General features: G+C 39.4%; 1 protein-coding gene across 1 annotated transcript in view; it reads right to left on the bottom strand.

Annotated features, from left to right (window-relative positions):
* SDR16C5 (short chain dehydrogenase/reductase family 16C member 5) overlaps positions 1 to 22,126 on the bottom strand; it is a 119,883-nt gene that overhangs the window by 21,762 nt on the left and 75,995 nt on the right. The window contains exon 4 of the mRNA XM_053715056.1: positions 21,811 to 21,910. Coding sequence (XP_053571031.1) covers positions 21,811 to 21,910 — 100 coding nt within the window. The remainder of the gene's footprint in view (positions 1 to 21,810; positions 21,911 to 22,126) is intronic.

The following is a 22,126-nucleotide window of genomic DNA, read 5'->3' on the forward strand; positions in this document are numbered from 1 at the left end:
GATAAATTTATTTCTCTTGTAGTGTATCCAGTCCACGGATCATCCATTACTTATAGAAACAGTTAACTGAAGCTTCCCACTGTTGGCTGTGGCAGTTTGTTGTGTCTGTTGAATTTGTTTAAGATCTTTAGATCCAAAATAGGTCTGAAGGTTCCCTCTCCTTGGGAACCACAAACAGATTTGAGTAAAAACTCTGTCCCTGTTCCTCTCTTGGAACTGGATGGATCTCGTACACAATGTAAGAATGCCTCCTTCTTTATCTGGTTTGCAGATAATTGTGAAAGGCGAAATCTCCCCTTTTTTTGGGGGGGAATCTTTGAAATCCAGAAGATATCTCTGGGATATAAATTCCAATGCCTAGGCGAAGAATGAAAGTCTGCCCCCTATAGGATCCGTTACCGGATAGGGGTCCGTTCCTTCATGCTGCCTTAGAGGCACCAGCAGGCTCCTTGGCCTGCTTATCTTTGTTCCAGGTCCGATTGTCTCCAGACCGCCTTGGACTGAGCAAAAATTCCCTCTTGTTTTGCCTTAGAGGAAGAGGATGCCACACCTGCCCTGAAGTTTTTAAAAGGTACGAAAATTAGACTTTTTTTTTTTTTTGCCCTTGATTTAGACCTATCCTGAGGAAGGGCATGACCTTTTCCTCCAGTGATATAAGCAATAATCTCCTTCAAACCAGGCCCGAATAGGGTCTGCCCCTTGAAGGGAAGTTAAGTAGCTTATTTATTAAAGTCACGACAGCTGACCATGATATAAGCCATAGCGCTCTGCGCGCCAGTATAGTAAAAAACAGAATTCTTAGCCGTTAGTCTAGTCAAATGAACAAGGCATCAGAAAACAAAGGAATTGGCTAGCATAAGTATATTCATCCAATGGAGTCGCTTAACTGTAAAGCCTCATCAAGAGACTCAACCCAGAACGCCGCAGCAGCAGTGACAGAAGCAATGTATGCAAGGGGCTGCAGGATAAAACCCTGTTGAATAAACATTTTTTATCCATTGGATCTAAAAAGCACAACTGTCCTCGTCAGAGGTAGTGGTACGCTTAGCTAGAGTAGAAACTCTTCTCTCCACCTTAGGAACTGTCTGTCAGAAGTCCCGTGTGGTGGTAACTATTAGAAAACATTCTTCTAAAAAATAGGAGGGGAAGAGAACGGCACACCTGGTCTATCCCATTCCTTATTAAAAAATTTTTAGTAAACCTCTTTAGGTATTGGAAAAACATCAGTACACACCGGCACTGCATATTATTTATCCAGTCTACACAATTTCTCTGGCCCTGCGATTGTACACATTCATTCAGAGCAGCCAAAGCCTCCCTGAGCAACAAGTGGAGGTTCTCAAGCATAAATTTTAAATGTAGAAATATCAGAATCAGGTTAAATCATCTTCCCTGAGTCAAAAAAAAAAATCACCCACAGACTAAGCATATTGTGAGGTTGTATCATACATGGTTCTTAAAGCGTCTGTATGCTCTGTATCTACCCCCAGAGCTAACTGCTTTCCTTTAATTTCAGGTAGTCTGACTAATACTGCTGCCAGAATATTATTCACCACCTTTGCCATGTCTTGTAAAATAAACACTATGGGCGCCCTTGATGTACTTGGCGCCATTTGAGCGTGAGTCCCTGAAGCGGGAGTCGAAGGGTCTGACACGTGGGGAGAGTTAGTCGGCATAACTTTCCCCTCGACAGAATCCCCTGGTAAAAGAAAAGCTATGGGTGCCCTTGATGTACTTGGCGCCATTTGAGCGTGAGTCCCTAAAGCGGGAGTCAAAAGGTCTGACACGTGAGGAGAGTTAGTCGGCATAACTACCCCCACGACAGAATCCTCTGGTGATAATGTTTTTAAAGACAAAAAATGATCTTTATTGTTTAACATGAAATCAGTACATCTGGTACACATTCTAAGATGGGGTTCCACCATGGCTTTAAAACATAATGAACACAGAGCTTCCTCTACGTCAGACATGTTAGAACAGACTAATAATGAGACTAGTAAGCTTGGAAAACACTTTAAATCAAGTTAACAAGCAAATATATAAAACGTTACTGTGCCTTTAAGAGAAACAAATTTTGTCAAAATTTGAAAAACAGTGAAAAAAAAGGCAGTAAAACAAACGAAATTTTTACAGTACATGTAATAAGGTAACAGAGCATTGCACCCACTTGCAAATGGATGATTAACCCCTTAATGCAAAAAACAGATAAAAAAAAACAAAAAACGACAGACGTTTTTAAAAACAGACACAACAAACTGCCACAGCCAACAGTGGGAAGCTTCAGTTAACTGTTTCTATAAGTAATGGATGATCCGTGGACTGGATACACTTAACAAGAGAAACAGCTGCTTTGTAAACTTTGATGAATGAAAGTGCTCCTGTTTTTAATAGTATTTTTAAAAAACAAGCTTTCATTCACCAAAGTTTACTACCTTCACTTTAAGGAGAGAAGACTTCAGATGGTGACTAATAAAACTTGGGGTTTATTTTTTGGGGGTACTTTAGTTTTAGGATAGGGGGATGGGGGTTTTCAGGAGGACTTTTTACATTTTTAGGGTACTTTAGTATATGGCTTTCTTATTTTCTAGGTGCTTTTTTCCCTAATTTACAATTTTTTTTAACTTAGGGGGTCAATAGTGTATGGGGTTTATTGCAATTGGGGTTGTGGTGGTTTAGAGGTTAATAGAATTGGGATTGTAGCGGTTATGGGATTATTAGTGTAGGGGGCGTTATTGCAATGGGGTTGTGGTGTTTAGGGGTTATATAGTGTAGGTAGGGGGTTTAGCGTGTTTGGCATTGTCTATGTTTTAACAAATTTCATCAACAAACTAATGTTTGTTAACTAAATTAATTTAAAACTAATGAAATGTCTAATGAACGATTTGTTTGTCTAGCGTTTACTAGTTATTTATTTGTGCACTAAGGTAAAACATACTTAAAAGGGAATGTGAAGGGAAAATTAAAATTTTATGATTTAGATAGGAATATGCAATGTGAAAACTTTCCAAAATTAACTTCTAATTTTCTTTGTAGTCTTGGTATCCTTTGTTGAAAAGCATACCTAGAAAGACTAGGTGATTGGTGGCTGAACATAAAATCTTCATGCCATTGGCTCACCAGATTATCAAATTTGATCATAAAAAGTAAATTGAAAAATTACATAAAACTGTATGCTCTCCATCTGGCTGTGATGATAAAAAGTATTGCCAGATCCACGAGAAATGGCCCTTTTGTCTTGCAATCGGTGGGTCTGGCCATATTTTATTAAAAAAGTGGGTTGACCCTCTCTGTGCCGAAGAGTGGCTATGTGCCTTCCATAGGAAACAATAGGTATCGCTGCCTGATTAAAAATCCGCCCAGGTCACTAGCCCCAAAGCAGAATATGCTGCAATCTACAATGTCATCCCAGAAAATGCTTTAGTGTAACTGCCGAATTTAACATTTCATTTAAAAAAATAAATAAAAAAAAATCTCTGCAGAAAGTGAAAATAGTTCTTCCTCTGGGGTCGCCAGTTCACTTTGATCTCGGCAGTGGGGAGGGGCATGTATACACAACATATACTGTGCGCTCATTAAAACTTTTGTTTCTCTGTAGTAACAGTTCAAATAATAGATAACATAATTTATGTAAGAACTTACCTGATAAATTCATTTCTTTCATATTAGCAAGAGTCCATGAGCTAGTGACGTATGGGATATACATTCCTACCAGGAGGGGCAAAGTTTCCCAAACCTCAAAATGCCTATAAATACACCCCTCACCACACCCACAATTCAGTTTAACGAATAGCCAAGAAGTGGGGTGATAAAAAAGTGCGAAAGCATATAAAATAAGGAATTGGAATAATTGTGCTTTATACAAAATCATAACCACCACAAAAAAAGGGCGGGCCTCATGGACTCTTGCTAATATGAAAGAAATGAATTTATCAGGTAAGTTCTTACATAAATTATGTTTTCTTTCATGTAATTAGCAAGAGTCCATGAGCTAGTGACGTATGGGATAATGACTACCCAAGAAGTGGATCTTTCCACACAAGAGTCACTAGAGAGGGAGGGATAAAATAAAGACAGCCAATTCCTGCTGAAAATAATCCACACCCAAAATAAAGTTTAACGAAAAACATAAGCAGAAGATTCAAACTGAAACCGCTGCCTGAAGTACTTTTCTACCAAAAACTGCTTCAGAAGAAGAAAATACATCAAAATGGTAGAATTTAGTAAAAGTATGCAAAGAGGACCAAGTTGCTGCTTTGCATATCTGGTCAACCGAAGCTTCATTCCTAAACGCCCAGGAAGTAGAAACTGACCTAGTAGAATGAGCTGTAATTCTCTGAGGCGGAGTTTTACCCGACTCAACATAGGCAAGATGAATTAAAGATTTCAACCAAGATGCCAAAGAAATGGCAGAAGCTTTCTGGCCTTTTCTAGAACCGGAAAAGATAACAAATAGACTAGAAGTCTTACGAAAAGATTTCGTAGCTTCAACATAATATTTCAAAGCTCTAACAACATCCAAAGAATGCAACGATTTCTCCTTAGAATTCTTAGGATTAGGACATAATGAAGGAACCACAATTTCTCTACTAATGTTGTTGGAATTCACAACTTTAGGTAAAAATTCAAAAGAAGTTCGCAACACCGCCTTATCCTGATGAAAAATCAGAAAAGGAGACTCACAAGAAAGAGCAGATAATTCAGAAACTCTTCTGGCAGAAGAGATGGCCAAAAGGAACAAAACTTTCCAAGAAAGTAATTTAATGTCCAATGAATGCATAGGTTCAAACGGATGAGCTTGAAGAGCTCCCAGAACCAAATTCAAACTCCAAGGAGGAGAAATTGACTTAATGACAGGTTTTATACGAACCAAAGCTTGTACAAAACAATGAATATCAGGAAGAATAGCAATCTTTCTGTGAAAAAGAACAGAAAGAGCAGAGATTTGTCCTTTCAAAGAACTTGCGGACAAACCCTTATCTAAACCATCCTGAAGGAACTGTAAAATTCTCGGTATTCTAAAAGAATGCCAGGAAAAATGATGAGAAAGACACCAAGAAATATAAGTCTTCCAGACTCTATAATATATCTCTCGAGATACAGATTTACGAGCCTGTAACATAGTATTAATCACAGAGTCAGAGAAACCTCTTTGACCAAGAATCAAGCGTTCAATCTCCATACCTTTAAATTTAAGGATTTCAGATCCTGATGGAAAAAAGGACCTTGTGACAGAAGGTCTGGTCTTAACGGAAGAGTCCACGGTTGGCAAGAGGCCATCCGGACAAGATCCGCATACCAAAACCTGTGAGGCCATGCCGGAGCTACCAGCAGAACAAACGAGCATTCCTTCAGAATCTTGGAGATTACTCTTGGAAGAAGAACTAGAGGCGGAAAGATATAGGCAGGATGATACTTCCAAGGAAGTGATAATGCATCCACTGCCTCCGCCTGAGGATCCCGGGATCTGGACAGATACCTGGGAAGTTTCTAGTTTAGATGGGACGCCATCAGATCTATTTCTGGAAGTTCCCACATTTGAAAAATCTGAAGAAATACATCTGGGTGAAGAGACCATTCGCCCGGATGCAACGTTTGGCGACTGAGATAATCCGCTTCTCAATTGTCTACACCTGGGATATGAACCGCAGAGATTAGACAGGAGCTGGATTCCGCCCAAACCAAAATTCGAGATACTTCTTTCATAGCCTCCTTGATGATTGATGTATGCCACAGTTGTGACATTGTCTGTCTGAAAACAAATGAACGATTCTCTCTTCAGAAGAGGCCAAAACTGAAGAGCTCTGAAAATTGCACGGAGTTCCAAAATATTGATCGGTAATCTCACCTCCTGAGATTCCCAAACTCCTTGTGCCGTCAGAGATCCCCACACAGCTCCCCAACCTGTGAGACTTGCATCTGTAGAAATTACAGTCCAGGTCGGAAGCACAAAAAAAGCCCCCTGAATTAAACGATGGTGATCTGTCCACCATGTTAGAGAGTGTCGAACAATCGGTTTTAAAGATATTAATTGAGATATCTTCGTGTCATCCTTGCACCATTGCTTCAGCATACAGAGCTGAAGAGGTCGCATGTGAAAACGAGCAAAGGGGATCGCGTCCGATGCAGCAGTCATAAGACCTAGAATTTCCATGCATAAGGCTACTGAAGGGAATGATTGTGACTGAAGGTTTCGACAAGCTGTAATCAACTTTAGACGTCTCTTGTCTGTTAAAGACAGAGTCATGGACACTGAATCCATCTGGAAACCCAGAAAGGTTACCCTTGTCTGAGGAATCAAAGAACTTTTTGGTAAATTGATCCTCCAACCATGATCTTGAAGAAACAACACAAGTCGATTCGTATGAGATTCTGCTAAATGTAAAGAATGAGCAAGTACCAAGATATCGTCCAAATAAGGAAATACCACAATACCCTGTTCTCTGATTACAGACAGCAGGGCACCGAGAACCTTTGTAAAAATTCTTGGAGCTGTAGCTAGGCCAAACGGCAGAGCCACAAACTGGTAATGCTTGTCCAGAAACGAGAATCTCAGGAACTGATAATGATCTGGATATGCATCCTGTAAATCTATTGTGGACATATAATTCCCTTGCTGAACAAAAGGTAAGATAGTCCTTACAGTTACCATCTTGAACGTTGGTATCCTTACATAACGATTCAATATTTTTAGATCCAGAACTGGTCTGAAAGAATTCTCCTTCTTTGGTACAATGAAGAGATTTGAATAAAACCCCATCCCCTGTTCCGGAACTGGAACTGGCATAATTACTCCAGTCAACTCTAGATCTGAAACACATTTCAGAAATGCTTGAGCTTTTACTGGATTTACTGGGACACGGGAAAGAAAAAATCTCTTTGCAGGAGGTCTCAACTTGAAACAAATTCTGTACCCTTCTGAAACAATGCTCTGAATCCAAAGATTGTGAACAGAATTGATCCAAATTTCCTTGAAAAAACGTAACCTGCCCCCTACCAGCTGAGCTGGAATGAGGGCCGCACCTTCATGTGGACTTAGAAGCAGGCTTTGCCTTTCTAGCTGGCTTGGATTTATTCCAGACTGGAGATGGTCTCCAAACTGAAACTGCTCCTGAGGATGAAGGATCAGGCTTTTGTTCTTTGTTGAAACGAAAGGAACGAAAACGATTATTAGCCCTGTTTTTACCTTTAGATTTTTTATCCTGTGGTAAAAAAGTTCCTTTCCCACCAGTAACAGTTGAAATAATGGAATCCAACTGAGAACCAAATAATTTGTTACCCTGGAAAGAAATGGAAAGTAAAGTTGATTTAGAAGCCATATCAGCATTCCAAGTTTTAAGCCATAAAGCTCTTCTAGCTAAAATAGCTAGAGACATAAACCTGACATCAACTCTGATAATATCAAAAATGGCATCACAGATAAAATTATTAGCATGTTGAAGAAGAATAATAATATCATGAGAATCACGATGTGTTACTTGTTGCGCTAAAGTTTCCAACCAAAAAGTTGAAGCTGCAGCAACATCAGCCAAAGATATAGCAGGTCTAAGAAGATTACCTGAACACAGATAAGCTTTTCTTAGAAAGGACTCAATTTTCCTATCTAGAGGATCCTTAAACGAAGTACCATCTGACGTAGGAATAGTAGTACGTTTAGCAAGGGTAGAAATAGCCCCATCAACTTTAGGGATCTTGTCCCAAAATTCTAATCTGTCAGACGGCACAGGATATAATTGCTTAAAACGTTTAGAAGGAGTAAATGAATTACCCAAATTATCCCATTCTTTGGAAATTACTGCAGAAATAGCATCAGGGACAGGAAAAACTTCTGGAATAACTACAGGAGTTTTAAAAACCTTATTTAAACGTTTAGATTTAGTATCAAGAGGACCAGAATCCTCTATTTCTAAAGCAATTAGGACTTCTTTAAGTAAAGAACGAATAAATTCCATTTTAAATAAATATGAAGATTTATCAGCATCAACCTCTGAGACAGAATCCTCTGAACCAGAGGAATCATCAGAATCAGAATGATGATGTTCAGTTAAAAATTCATCTGTAGGGAGAGAAGTTTTAAAAGATTTTTTAAGTTTACTAGAAGGAGAAATAACAGACATAGCCTTCTTTATGGATTCAGAAACAAAATCTCTTATATTATCAGGAACATTCTGCACCTTAGATGTTGAAGGAACTGCAACAGGCAATGGTACTTTACTAAAGGAAATATTATCTGCTTTAACAAGTTTGTCATGACAATCAATACAAACAACAGCTGGAGGAATAGCTACCAAAAGTTTACAGCAGATACACTTAGCTTTGGTAGATTCAGCACTTGACAGCGATTTTCCTGTAGTATCTTCTGTCTCAGATGCAACGTGAGACATCTTGCAATATGTAAGAGAAAAAACAACATATATATAAAGCAAAATTGATCAAATTCCTTAAATGACAGTTTCAGGAATGGGAAAAAATGCCAAAGAACAAGCTTCTAGCAACCAGAAGCAATAAAAAATGAGACTTAAATAATGTGGAGACAAAAGAGACGCCCATATTTTTTCGCGCCAAATAAGACGCCCACATTATTTGGCGCCTAAATGCTTTTTGGCGCCAAAAATGACGCCACATCCGGAACGCCGACATCTTTGGCGCAAAATAACGTCAAAAAATGAAGCAACTTCCGGCGACACGTATGACGCCGGAAACGGAAATAGAATTTTTGCGCCAAAAAAGTCCGCGCCAAGAATGACGCAATAAAATGAAGCATTTTCAGCCCCCGCGAGCCTAACAGCCCACAGGGAAAAAGTCAAATTTTAAGGTAAGAAAAAATGTTAAATTAAAATGCATTATCCCAAATATGAAACTGACTGTCTGAAAATAAGGAAAGTTGAACATTCTGAGTCAAGGCAAATAAATGTTTGAATACATATATTTAGAACTTTATAAACAAAGTGCCCAACCATAGCTAGGAGTGTCACAGAAAATAAGACTTACTTACCCCAGGACACTCATCTACATATAGTAGATAGCCAAACCAGTACTGAAACGAGAATCAGTAGAGGTAATGGTATATATAAGAGTATATCGTCGATCTGAAAAGGGAGGTAAGAGATGAATCTCTACGACCGATAACAGAGAACCTATGAAATAGACCCCTTAGAAGGAGATCACTGCATTCAAATAGGCAATACTCTCCTCACATCCCTCTGACATTCACTGCACGCTGAGAGGAAAACCGGGCTCCAACTTGCTGCGGAGCGCATATCAACGTAGAATCTAGCACAAACTTACTTCACCACCTCCATCGGAGGCAAAGTTTGTAAAACTGAATTGTGGGTGTGGTGAGGGGTGTATTTATAGGCATTTTGAGGTTTGGGAAACTTTGCCCCTCCTGGTAGGAATGTATATCCCATACGTCACTAGCTCATGGACTCTTGCTAATTACATGAAAGAAATGTAAATTATATTTCACTGTTCATTCAGTACATTGTTTTTTTGCAATTGCAAATCTCACGACTGAAAGGGTGGAAAAACAGGTATGTGTGAAAACTGAAAAGGTGCACCTGAGATGGAGAATATTCCTTTCAAAATTAGGCACTCCCTGCTATGTTTCCCTATTGAAACACAGGTTACTGCCTTTTAAACCTATAAGAGCTGCGGGATTGTGGGTACAAGTGTATGAAGTTTCTTATATGCATGTATTATAAAAATACATATAGTATTTAACAGTATGTGTCTTTGTGATTCAATAAACATGCTTTTAAATTTGTGCGAGTTTTTAAAGTACAGCACATTGGGTGCAGTGCAATAGCGATATTAGAAAAGTATCAAAGTAAGTTTACACAGTATTGAATGGCTTTACTTATTGCGGCCACGCTGTAACAAAATATAGTGTAAATATACAACACGTTTGGTACAGTGCGGTTGCGATATTAGAAGTAAAACACGTACATTACAGATTACTAAAAGATAGTAAAAAAGCAGTCAATTCCAAAAAATGCAAAGCTGGAAAAAACAAAAAATAACAAAAACACACACTTGGGTCTTCTTTGAGATATTAATATCCCGTTCACATAATCTTCATTCTAAACATTAAATTAACTAAGGAACAGTGTACCCTAATTTTTTCTCCCAGTGGTCCATTTTACCTGCTGGAGTGTATTAAATGGTTTACAAATGGCTACTTTACCTTTATATCAACTTTTGAAATAGATTTTGCCTGCAGTATCCTTACATATACTGAAAGTTCTATACTTAAAGGGCCATTATATACACTCATTTTTTCTTTGCATAAATGTTTTGTAGATGATCTATTTATAAAGCCCATAAAGTTTTTTTTTAAATGTATAGTTTTGCTTATTTTTTAATAACATTGCTCTGATTTTCAGATTCCTAACCAAGCCTCAAAGTTTAAGGATAATATCATCAGATACTTTCTCCAGCTTGCTCCTGTTTGTGTAAAGGGTCTTTTCATATGCAAAAGAAGGGGGGGGGGGGGGGGGGGGAGAGTGTCTTATTTCCCACTTGCAGTGGCCTTTCCGGCTATCTTTTCAACAGAGGTAAACTGAGAGCTTCTAAGTAAGTTTTAAACAGTTTTATACTGGATTTTTATATCAGTATCTGTGCATCTTATTCTTTATAGTAGTGTCTATTACATGCAGTTATATGAAAATGAGTGTATACTGTCCATTTAAGTAAAGGCTATATAAAAGCTGTATAAACATAGCCAGCAGAATAAATTACATTCCTAGTGGGAGGTAGGAGAGATAAGTAATAAAATGTTAATTTTTAAGTTGTTCTGTCCAACGCCCCAATATTCAAAACATCGACAGATCTGTGCAACCTATCACTGAACCTACACTACCTGTCACACTGTAAAAAGCTTTCATTCTATTGGCTGATTTGAACATGAACTTTAGCCAATTCCCAACTGTTAGAGTAGCTTTTAGTCTTAGTATAGTGTTTTATATTTTGGGTTGAGCTTCTTTTTTAGGGGACATTAGGTTTACGTTAGGCATACATTTTTTTTAATTTTTGGTAATGTGTTTTTTTATTGTGTGTAGGGAGTGTTAGGTAGTTAAGTAGCGTAGAGGTAGCTTGCATTGGGGGTGTTGTGGCGGGTTAGAGGTCAAGTAGTGTAGGATTTATTGAGGTTAACTATGGGTGGTTAAGGGGTTTATATGTTAGGAAGTTTATTGCGGTGGGCTATCGGCGGTATAGGGGTTAATATGTTAGAAATGTTATTGCTGTGGACTATCAGCAGTTTAGGGGGTAATAGCCTACCACAATAAACTTCCTATTAACCCCTAAACTGCCGATAGCCCACAGCAATAAAATTCCTAACCTAAGTAGTGTAGGGTTAGCTTGTGGTAGTGGGTTTTATCGGTTTAGCGGTAGATAGGTATATTTATTAGGCTTGCTGCTATATATTACAAATGGATCTTTTACATCACATCAGTGTCGATGGCGATAATGGTTAGAATATACCTGTTAAGAATGATGCCTGGAATATTTTGCCGGCTCACTCGACATTGTGGCAGATCCCTTTGAAATACATTGCAGGACTTTTTTATGCACAGCTTCCATGTTTAAATAAAGTTGGATTACTTTTCACCGACCTCCACTGTTTATAATTTTTGCTCTGTTTTTAAAGTCTTGTCCTCACAGCACACCAATGGGGGAATCCGCAAGAAACAAAAGCTGTGCCTAGGGCTTTCAACCTTAAGAGAAAGAGCCTTTACTACCCATTCCCTAGCTTTGCACAATATTAAAAAAAAGGTATTTATGGAGGGAGACGGGTTATTACAGAGCTCCGATCTACCTCTTTGCCTCAACAGAAAAAGAGAATTATCTCTTTTGAATGAGGAGAGCACATGCAAATTATATTTCATAGTGTGCCCTCATTTGAATATTTGATGATGTCACAGAAAGTTTGACAACAGAAAGAGAGTGGTGTACAAACTGCTTTCTTTCTAATTGATTGTATTGGAGTCTTAGTGGTAGATTTTCATTTCACAATATTTGTTCACAAGTATTACTTGATTTTACTTTTTTCAAATAACCCGATTTAGAAAATATAGCAAATCTGTAAAATGTATGTTCTCAGTAAGGTTATTAAACTATTTAAACATTTTGTTGCTTTTAATATGATATATTATGTATGATCAATTTATAATTATTCTGAGCCTTGGTTCACATACAATATTTTTGCACAATTTGATTTTTCAATTCATAGTTCAATTTTGATTAACCATAGTGTGATTTGGAGAACAGACCTCCATAGGTGTCCCACAAGGCACCAGAAAGTTTTTATACAAAGGGGAGTTGGCTCTTTCCTCTGTACTTCTTTGACCAAGGTGCCATAAAGAAATAAAATAAAAAAATGTCCTACGTTCTTATACTTTGTACTGTATATCGGTGATGCAGTAACCTTTGAATTTTCACAAAATAAATGTAATCTCCAGTTTAAAGTACACATTCATATTATGAGTAAGAAATGTAATAGATATTGTTATATCTTGTGAGTCAACGAAAATTTCAAACAGACATTAAATAGACACAAATAGATTTGCATTTGTGGTAGAATAATGATTTCAGTGACTAACTGCCTAAAACAGTGACATAACCAAATGTCAGGGTACTTTCTATTTACATTATATTACTCCCCAGTGTGTCAAGCATGTAAATGCCACATGCTCGAGGGAGTGCTCAAGTAACAGACATTTGAGTACTTTTGCTCACTTTTCATACAGGGTAAATAGAAAGAATAACAGTGTATCGGCTCACACTAAAGAGGTTAAAAGGGACATGATAATCAAAAATGTTTTTCTTTAACCCTTTGAGTGCTAATGACGGCTCTGAGCCGTCACAGAGTTTCTCACTCTGGTGCTAATGACGGCTCAGAGCCGTCATGAGCACTCTCCCACCTTGAGGAATATCTGGGGGCTCCTTACTGCTCCTACTCCGGCGATCGTGCCTGTAGAATGACAGGCATCGCCAGGGCTTCACGTGATGCGCGGTGACGTCACACACAATTACGTGATGACGTCACAGCGCAACTTTATTTATACTTAATGTTAAGTATAGGAGGAGGGGGCATGCTGCTTAGAAGCCTGTATCTCAGGCATCTAAGCAGCTACAGACCCCCAAGACCCATTGTTGGAAAGGTAATCGTCTAACCTTTCCAACAGTGTCGAGGGGGTCTGTAAAAAAAAATAAAAAGGTAAAAAAAAATGTTTTCAAAAATAATAATAATAAAAAATATTAGCACCCAGGTGGGAAATGGCTTAGCAGCCAAAGGGTTAAAACAGTATTAAAGTGCTTTATTTTTTTTTAAAAAAACAAACAAATAAAAAACAGTGGGAGTTAACCAATGTACTGTAGAGACCGGGGAATCAGTTGAACAAACTAAGCACTTTCTGTTTATCACCATAAATTTAAAGAGCCATGTAAGAGAACGTCATTTTATCACTAGTGATGCCGTCAATATAAAAAAGTGGGCCGTGCGACTACAGCTGCAGACTTGATCAGTTTTTGCTCGGACCTGCAGTGCACATGTTGCAATGTCCCAAGTGATAAAATTAGAGCATGTCATTGTATCACTATAATTGCTCTTTAACAGCTTTTACTTGTGAATGTAAAGTTTAATGAATAAGTGTACGGTATATAAAAATGCTCTTAAAAACAGGGTCACTTTCTTTCATTAAACTTTACATTGAAGCTTCTTTATTATAATATTTACCTTTTCTTTATGGAAAGCAGACTGGCGATCCTCCGCTTGCAGCTCCTGTGGTAGTTAGCACAGCGATGACAAATCCGGCTTCCTCAAATCATTGTGTTGTCCCCTTTGGCATCCAGTTCATGGGGCAACGCAATGATTGGAGGGAGCCAGATTAGTCATCAATGTGCTAACTACAGCAGGAGAACCGGGAGAGGAATCGCCGGTCTGCTTTCCATAAAGAAAGGCAAGTATTTTAAAAAATAAACTTCCATGTAAAGTTTAATGAATGAATGAAGGTGCCCCTGTTTTTAAGAGTATTTTTAGATACTGGGCACTTATTCATTAAACTTTACATTCACTTTAACCCTTCTTTGTCCAAGGTAGACCTAAAAAACAAAATTTATGCTTACCTGATAAATTTCTTTCCTCTTGTGGTGTATCCAGTCCCCGGGTTCATCCATTACTTGTGGGATATTCTCCTTCCCAACAGGAAGTTGCAAGAGGACAGAGCTGTCTATATAGCTCCTCCCCTAACTGCCACTCCCAGTCATTCGACCGAAGACAAGCAAGAAAAAAGGAGAAACTATAGGGTGCAGTGGTGACTGTAGTTTAAAAATAAAAAACACCTGCCTTAAAGTGACAGGGCGGGCCGTGGACTGGATACACCACAAGAGAAAGAAATTTATCAGGTAAGCATAAATTTTGTTTTCTCTTGTAAGGTGTATCCAGTCCACGGGTTCATCCATTACTTGTGGGATACCAATACCAAATCTTTAGGATACGGATGAAGGGAGGGACAAGGCAGGAACTTAAACGGAAGGCACCACTGCCTGTAAGACCTTTCTCCCAAAAATAGCCTCCGAGGAAGCAAAAGTATCAAATTTGTAGAATTTAGAAAAAGTATGAAGCGAAGACCAAGTCGCCGCCTTAAAAATCTGTTCAACAGAGGCCTCATTTTTAAAAGCCCATGTGGAAGCTACCGCTCTAGTGGAATGAGCTGTAATTCTTTCAGGAGGCTGCTGGCCAGCAGTCTCATAAGCTAAACGGATTATGCTTCTCAGCCAAAAGGAAAGAGAAGATGCCGAAGCCTTTAGGCCTCTCCTCTGTTCAGAGTAGACAAAAAACAATGCAGATGTTTGACGAAAATCCTTAGTAGCTTGTAAATAAAACTTTAAAGCACGAACCACGTCAAGATTGTGTAATAGACGTTCCTTCTTTGAAGAAGGATTAGGACACAGTGACGGAAACAACAATCTCCTGATTGATATTCTTATTAGATACCACCTTAGGAAGAAACCCAGGTTTGGTACGCAAAACTACCTTATCTGCATGGAAGATCAGATAAGGGGAATCACACTGTAAGGCAGATAACTCTGAAACTCTTCGAGCTGAAGAGATAGCTACTAAAAACAGAACTTTCCAAGATAAAAGCTTGATATCTATGGAATGCAGAGGTTTAAACGGAACCCCTTGAAGAACTTTAAGAACTAAATTGAAACTCCATGGCGGAGCAACAGGTTTAAACACAGGCTTAATTCTAACTAAAGCCTGACAAAACGCCTGAACGTCTGGAACATCTGCCAGACGCTTGTGCAGAAGAATAGACAGAGCAGAAATATGTCCCTTTAAGGAACTAGCTGACAATCCCTTCTCCAATCCTTCTTGGAGAAAGGATAATATCCTAGGAATCCTGACTTTACTCCATGAGTAACCCTTGGATTCACACCAATGAAGATATTTACACCATATCTTATGATAGATTTTCCTGGTGACAGGCTTTCGAGCCTGAATTAAGGCATCAATGACCGACTCGGAGAAACCACGTTTTGATAAAATCAAACGTTCAATCTCCAAGCAGATACCTCCGGATGGAGCTCCCACTCCCCCGGATGAAAAGTCTGCCGACTTAGAAAATCTGCCTCCCAGTTCTCTACTCCTGGGATATGGATAGCTGAGAGATGGCAAGAGTGAATCTCTGCCCATAGAATTATCTTTGAAACCTCCAACATTGCCAGGGGGCTTCTTGTTCCCCCCTGATGGTTGATATAGACTACAGTCGTGATATTGTCCGACTGAAATCTGATGAACCTGACCGCAGCTAATTGAGGCCAAGCCTGAAGAGCATTGAATATCGCTCTCAGTTCCAGAATGTTTATCAGAAGGAGGGCTTCCTCCTGAGTCCACGAACCATGAGCCTTCAGGGAGTTCCAGACTGCGCCCAAGCCCAGAAGGCTGGCATCTGTCGTCACTATAATCCACTCTGGCCTGCGGAAACTCATTCCCCTGGACAGATGGACCCGAGATAACCACTAGAGAAGAGAATCCCTGGTCTCTTGATCCAGATTTAGCAGAGGGGACAAATCTGTGTAGTCCCCATTCCACTGATTGAGCATGCAAAGTTGCAGTGGTCTGAGATGTAGGCGGGCAAACGGAACTATGTCCATTGCCGCTATCATTAGGCCAATTACTTCCATACACTGAGCCACTGACGGCCGAGAAGTGGAAAGAAGAGCACGGCAGGAAGTTAGAAGCTTTGATAACCTGACCTCTGTCAGAAAAATTTTCATTTCTACTGAATCTATCAGTGTTCCTAGGAAGGAAACTCTTGTGAGAGGGGAGAGAGAACTCTTTTCTTCGTTCACCTTCGAACCCGTGAGACCTCAGAAAGGCCAGAACAATGTCCGTATGGGACTTGGCGATTTGAAAAGTCGACGCCTGTATCAGAATGTCGTCTAGGTAAGGAGCCACCGATATGCCCCGTGGCCTTAGAACCGCCAGTAGGGACCCTAGAACCTTCGTAAAGATTCTTGGTGCGGTGGCTAACCCGAAGGGAAGAGCCACCAACTGGTAATGCCTGTCTAAGAAGGCAAACCTGATTAACTGATGATTTCTGTGAATCGGAATGTGGAGATAAGCATCCTTTAAGTCCACAGTAGTCATATATTGACCCTCCTGGATCATAGGGAGGATGGTTCGGATAGTCTCCATCTTGAAGGATGGGACCCTGAGAAATTTGTTTAGGATCTTGAGATCCAAGATTGGTCTGAAAGTTCCCTCTTTTTTGGGAACTATAAACAGATTTGAATAGAAGCCCTGCCCCTGTTCCTCCCTTGGAACTGGGTGGATCACTCCCATAACCAGTAGGTCTTGAACACAACGTAAGAATGCCTCTCTCTTTATCTGGTTTACAGATAATTGTGAGAGATGAAATCTCCCCTTTGGAGATGAAGCTTTGAAGTCCAGATGATATCCCTGGGAAACAATCTCTAATGCCCAGGGATCCTGGACGTCTCTTGCCCAAGCCTGGGCGAAGAGAGAAAGTCTGCCCCCCTACTAGATCCGGTCCCGGATCGGGGGCTACTCCTTCATGCTGTCTTAGAGGCGGCAGCAGGTTTTTTGGCCTGCTTCCCCTTGTTCCAAGCCTGGTTCGGTCTCCAGACTGGTTTGGACTGGGCGAAATTTCCCTCTTGTTTTGCATTAGCCACTTTTGAAGTTTCGAAATGAACGAAAATTATTCTGTTTGGTCCTTAATTTATTGGGCCTATCCTGAGGAAGGGCGTGACCTTTTCCTCCAGTAATATCAGAAATTATCTCCTTCAGGCCCGGCCCGGCCCGAAAAGGGTCTGTCCTTTGAAGGGGATGTTAAGAAGCTTAGACTTTGAAGTAACGTCTGCTGACCAGGACTTAAGCCATAGCGCCCTGCGCGCCAGAATGGCAAAACCTGAATTCTTAGCCGTTAGTTTGGTTAGATGAAAAACGGCATCAGAAATAAAGGAATTAGCTAACTTGAGAGCTTTAATCCTGTCTAAAATATCATCTAACGGGTCTCCACCTGTAGAGCCTCCTCAAGAGACTCGAACCAAAAAGCCGCTGCAGCAGTAACTGGGGCAATGCATGCAAGAGGCTGGAGAATAAAACCTTGATGGATAAAAATTTTCTTAAGGAGACCCTCCAATTTTTTATCCATAGGATCTAAGAAAGCACAACTGTCCTCGACGGGGATAGTTGTACGCTTAGCTAGGGTAGAAACAGCACCCTCCACCTTAGCGACTGTCTGCCACGAGTCCCGTATAGCGACATCTATGGGACACATTTTTTTAAAAGCAGGAGGGGGAGAGAACGGAACACCTGGTCTATCCCATTCCTTAGTAATAATTTCCGAAAACCTCTTAGGGACTGGAAAGACATCAGTGTAAACAGGCACTGCAAAGTAATTGTCCATTTTACACAATTTCTCTGGAACTACATTGGAGTCACAGTCATCCAGAGTCGCTAAAACCTCCCTGAGCAATAAGCGGAGGTGTTCAAGCTTAAATTTAAAGGCTGTCATTACAGAATCGGACTGAAGTAACGTCTTCCCTGAATCTGAAATCTCACCCTCAGATAGAAACTCCCTTGCCACGGCTTCGGAGCATTGTGAGGGTATATCGGACATAGCTACTGAAGCGTCAGAAAGCTCTGTATTTGTTCTAGCCCCAGAGCTGTCTCGCTTTCCCTGTAACCCTGGCAGTTTGGACAATACCTCTGTGAGGGTATTAGTCATAACTGCAGCCATGTCTTGTAAGGTAAACGCATTGGACGCGCTAGATGTACTTGGCGTCACTTGAGCGGGAGTTATAGGTTCTGACACGTGGGGAGAGCTAGATGGCATAACCTCCCTTTTGTCAGTCTGAGAAAACTCTGGTGATAAATCTTTAAATGCCATAATATGGTCTTTATAATTTATAGAAATTTCAGTATATTTGGTACACATTCTAAGAGGGGGTTCCACAATGGCTTCTAAACATATTGAACAAGGAGTTTCCTCTATGTCAGACATGTTTAACAGACTAGTAATGAGACCAGCAAGCTTGGAAAACACTTTAATAAATGTGAAACAGCAATTAAACAAAAACGGTACTGTGCCTTTAAGAGAAAAAAACTATCACATAAACTGCAAAACAGTGTTAAAAAGTAGTAAACTCTTCGAAATTTTTACAGTGTGTATAAGGGACTAAAGCAGCATTGCACCCACTTGCAAATGGATGATTAACCCTTTAGGCCCCAAACCGGATTTGAAAAACGTTAAAAAAACGTTAATAAACAGTTAAACACCTTGCCACAGCTCTGCTGTGGCTCCTACCTGCCCTCAAATACGATTTAGGGAAGAAATAAGCCCTCTATAGTGGTCCTCAGATGCTAGAGGACTCCTTTAGGGAAGTTGGATGTCTCAGTCTGAATAAGAACTGCGCATCTAGAGCGCGAAAATAGGCCCCTCCCACCATGCACTCGATGTCAGAGGGCCTTAAGAAAATACTCCTAGGAGTATCTGACTAGCCATGTGGAAACTAGGCCCCAAAAAACGATTTATCACCCTCAGAGAAAAAACGTTCTTTCTATATAACATGTAAACTTTTTGTCACTAAGAAATATGAGTATTAACATGAATATTACCATTTTTTGTAAGCATGATCCCAATTGTTGTTAAATCACTGCATTAGGCTTACCTCAATTATACAAGGCTCTGTCAGCATTTTCTAGAGCTTATCATCTCTCTAGAAATAAATATACTGAACATACCTCAAGGCAGGTAATCTGCAAACCGTTCCCCCAACTGAAGTCTTTCCCATACTCTTCAGTTATGTGTGAGAACAGCAATGGACCTTAGTTACAAACCGCTAAGATCATCAACCTCCAGGCAGATTCTTCTTCTAATTTCTGCCTGCGAGTAAAACAGTACGACGCCGGTACCGTTTAAAAATAACAAACTCTTGATTGAAGGTAAAAACTACACTAAGTCACCACATATCTCTTGATACTTCCTATCTTGTCGAGAGTTGCAAGAGAATGACTGGGAGTGGCAGTTAGGGGAGGATCTATATAGACAGCTCTGCTGTTGGTGTCCTCTTGCAACTTCCTGTTGGGAAGGAGAATATCCCACAAGTAATGGATGAACCCGTGGACTGGATACACCTTACAAGAGAAATATGTGCTTTGGCGACTTATGGTTGGTGTGCAAACTCAAATGAGGGGGAGAACAGCAGATGAAGGGTACTCTGCAACATCACCTGTATCTGGCCATGTGACACTGGAAATTTTTAGAAAAAAATTATTGCTTGTGTGTTCAGCATCTATAAATTAAACTTAAAGAGACACTGAACCCAAAATATTTATTTTGTGATTCAGATAGAGCTTGACATTTTAAGCAGCTTTTTAATTTACTTCTATTATCAAATTTTATTAATTCTCTTGGCATCTTTATTTGAAATGCAAGAATGTAAGTTTAGATGCTGGACCATTTGTGGTGAAAAACCTGGGTTGTTCTTGCTAATTGGTGGATAAATTCATCCACCAATAAAAAAGTGCTGTCCAGAGTCTGAACCCAAAAAAAGCTTAGATGCCTTTTTCAAATAACGATAGCAAGTGAATGAAGAAAAATTGATAATAGGAGTAAATTAGAAAGTTGCATGCTCTATCTGAATCATGAAAGAAAAAAATGTGGGTTCAGTGTCCCTTTAAAGTGAGGGTAAATTCAAAAATAGTTTTATTACAAAAAATGGAGAGAAAGGCACACTCAACTGCAAATTAACTTAAAAACAAAACAAAAAAAATACTTGTTTGTGAGGCCAGTGCCACTCAGGGTGCTGTCTCCTTTAGCTCATCGTGGCATCCAGAGAAAGGAGATATGCAACCTATCAATCTGGTCCTGCTAAAAAGTCAGTCTAACTCTGAAATACCAGGCAGTTCCCCTTTGAGTGACAGAAAGCATCCATCCCCAGACGTACATTTCTGCACCTTGTCAGCAAGTTTCAGTTGCATTTCTATAAGGGCCAGCATCTTAAAAACTCACAGGTATGGAGAGAAATCATCAGCTTATTTTATTTGATCACTATATTGGAAAGTAAGTGTCTATTTTACATAAAGCATGTTATTCAACCCACTTAATAAGATAGACAGTTCCCAAGGTGAAAATTAGCTTTAAAACAATCCCTGATTGTCCTTGTGATACTCACAAGGCATCTTATAAAATCTCGCCAGGCCAGAGAGCTTCAGAGAATCGGGCATTCAAACACATGAGCAAGGTGTTCATGTCTGCTTCTTACTCTTAGGGATACCTAAAAGTAGCTTGCATACAAAAAAGAAAGACTAAGAATGAACATGAGCTGGGTGAACTTCCTTACTCTATTAGCTCATCAAGCCTTCCACAGAGAAGAAATATCCTGTAGCAGCACTGATCCTGCCAAAAAGACCAGTCCAGCCCCAAAATATCAGGCAATTCCCTTCTAAAACAAGAGTAAGAAGGCGAAACCTGACTGGGCTCCTTGCCTACATGCCGTAGAGAGACACAACTACACCTCACTGACCAGAGAGACAGAAATGTATATCTGATGTTGCATTCTGCTCTGGGGAACAGAGAGCACCTTAAGTGGCACTGGGGTTACAAAGAAGCAACAAAGTCTATCCAGCTCATGTTTATTGTTTCATAGTTGAGTGAGTTGTTTTTTTTTTGTAGAAAAGATGTGAATAATATGTCTCTTTTATAATCTGATGGCCCAGATGTAAGTAAACACTCAGACCAGAAACACAAGTTTATGAAACACAATTGCCATTTTGTTAGGCTGCATGATGCAGTTGCAGACTATTTACACAAAATAACACCCCCCCCCCAAAAAAAAAAAACCACACACATAACAGACTTGACTCCCTTGACATTATGATTTAATACATACCAAACCCTAAACAATCTCTTCTTGGTATACAGTTGAACAATATTACTCCTATAGACAAAATCTATTGTGCTTAAAAATGTGTTTTGCATGTAAATCAATTTTAAACTGATATTTAAACAAATAGAAAATAAATTGTTTACAACTGAAACTCACATATATACTGATATACTCGCTGGTTAGGATGACTGCTGGGGAACAGTTTCAACCTACTACAGGAATAACAACCAAAACGTTTTTTTTTTTTTTTGTCAAAAAGTGAAAATGCATTCTAGAGGTGCAATAAATATGCTTAAAGATAACTAATCATTAATACAGAATACAATGTCCAATTGCAAAAAAAATACATTTTATTTTGTTTTATATTGAAAAATCAATACACGTTCTCACCTGCTAGTCCATTAACTCCAATTAACCCTGCAGAACTTGCAATACTGACCAAATGCCCGTGGTTAGAGGCCATCATGGCAGGGAGGAAGGCTTTATAAGTCTGCAGAATTGGGAAAAAAATATATATACATTTTTACAAGACACCAGATCCAAACATCTTCTGTGTTTAAGCGTTTCATATTTTGTACTTTTGTATGACTTTGGTATTGAGCCACCATAGCCCCATGTTATATATTATTTTTTTTATTTGTGAATAGTTTAATCAACCAACTGTACCATAAGATCCAAAACAGGGTCCCCCCAGTGCTAGTTTTAG

Source organism: Bombina bombina, chromosome 5, assembly GCF_027579735.1.
Source record: "Bombina bombina isolate aBomBom1 chromosome 5, aBomBom1.pri, whole genome shotgun sequence".
NCBI classification, from domain to species: Eukaryota; Metazoa; Chordata; class Amphibia; order Anura; family Bombinatoridae; genus Bombina; species Bombina bombina.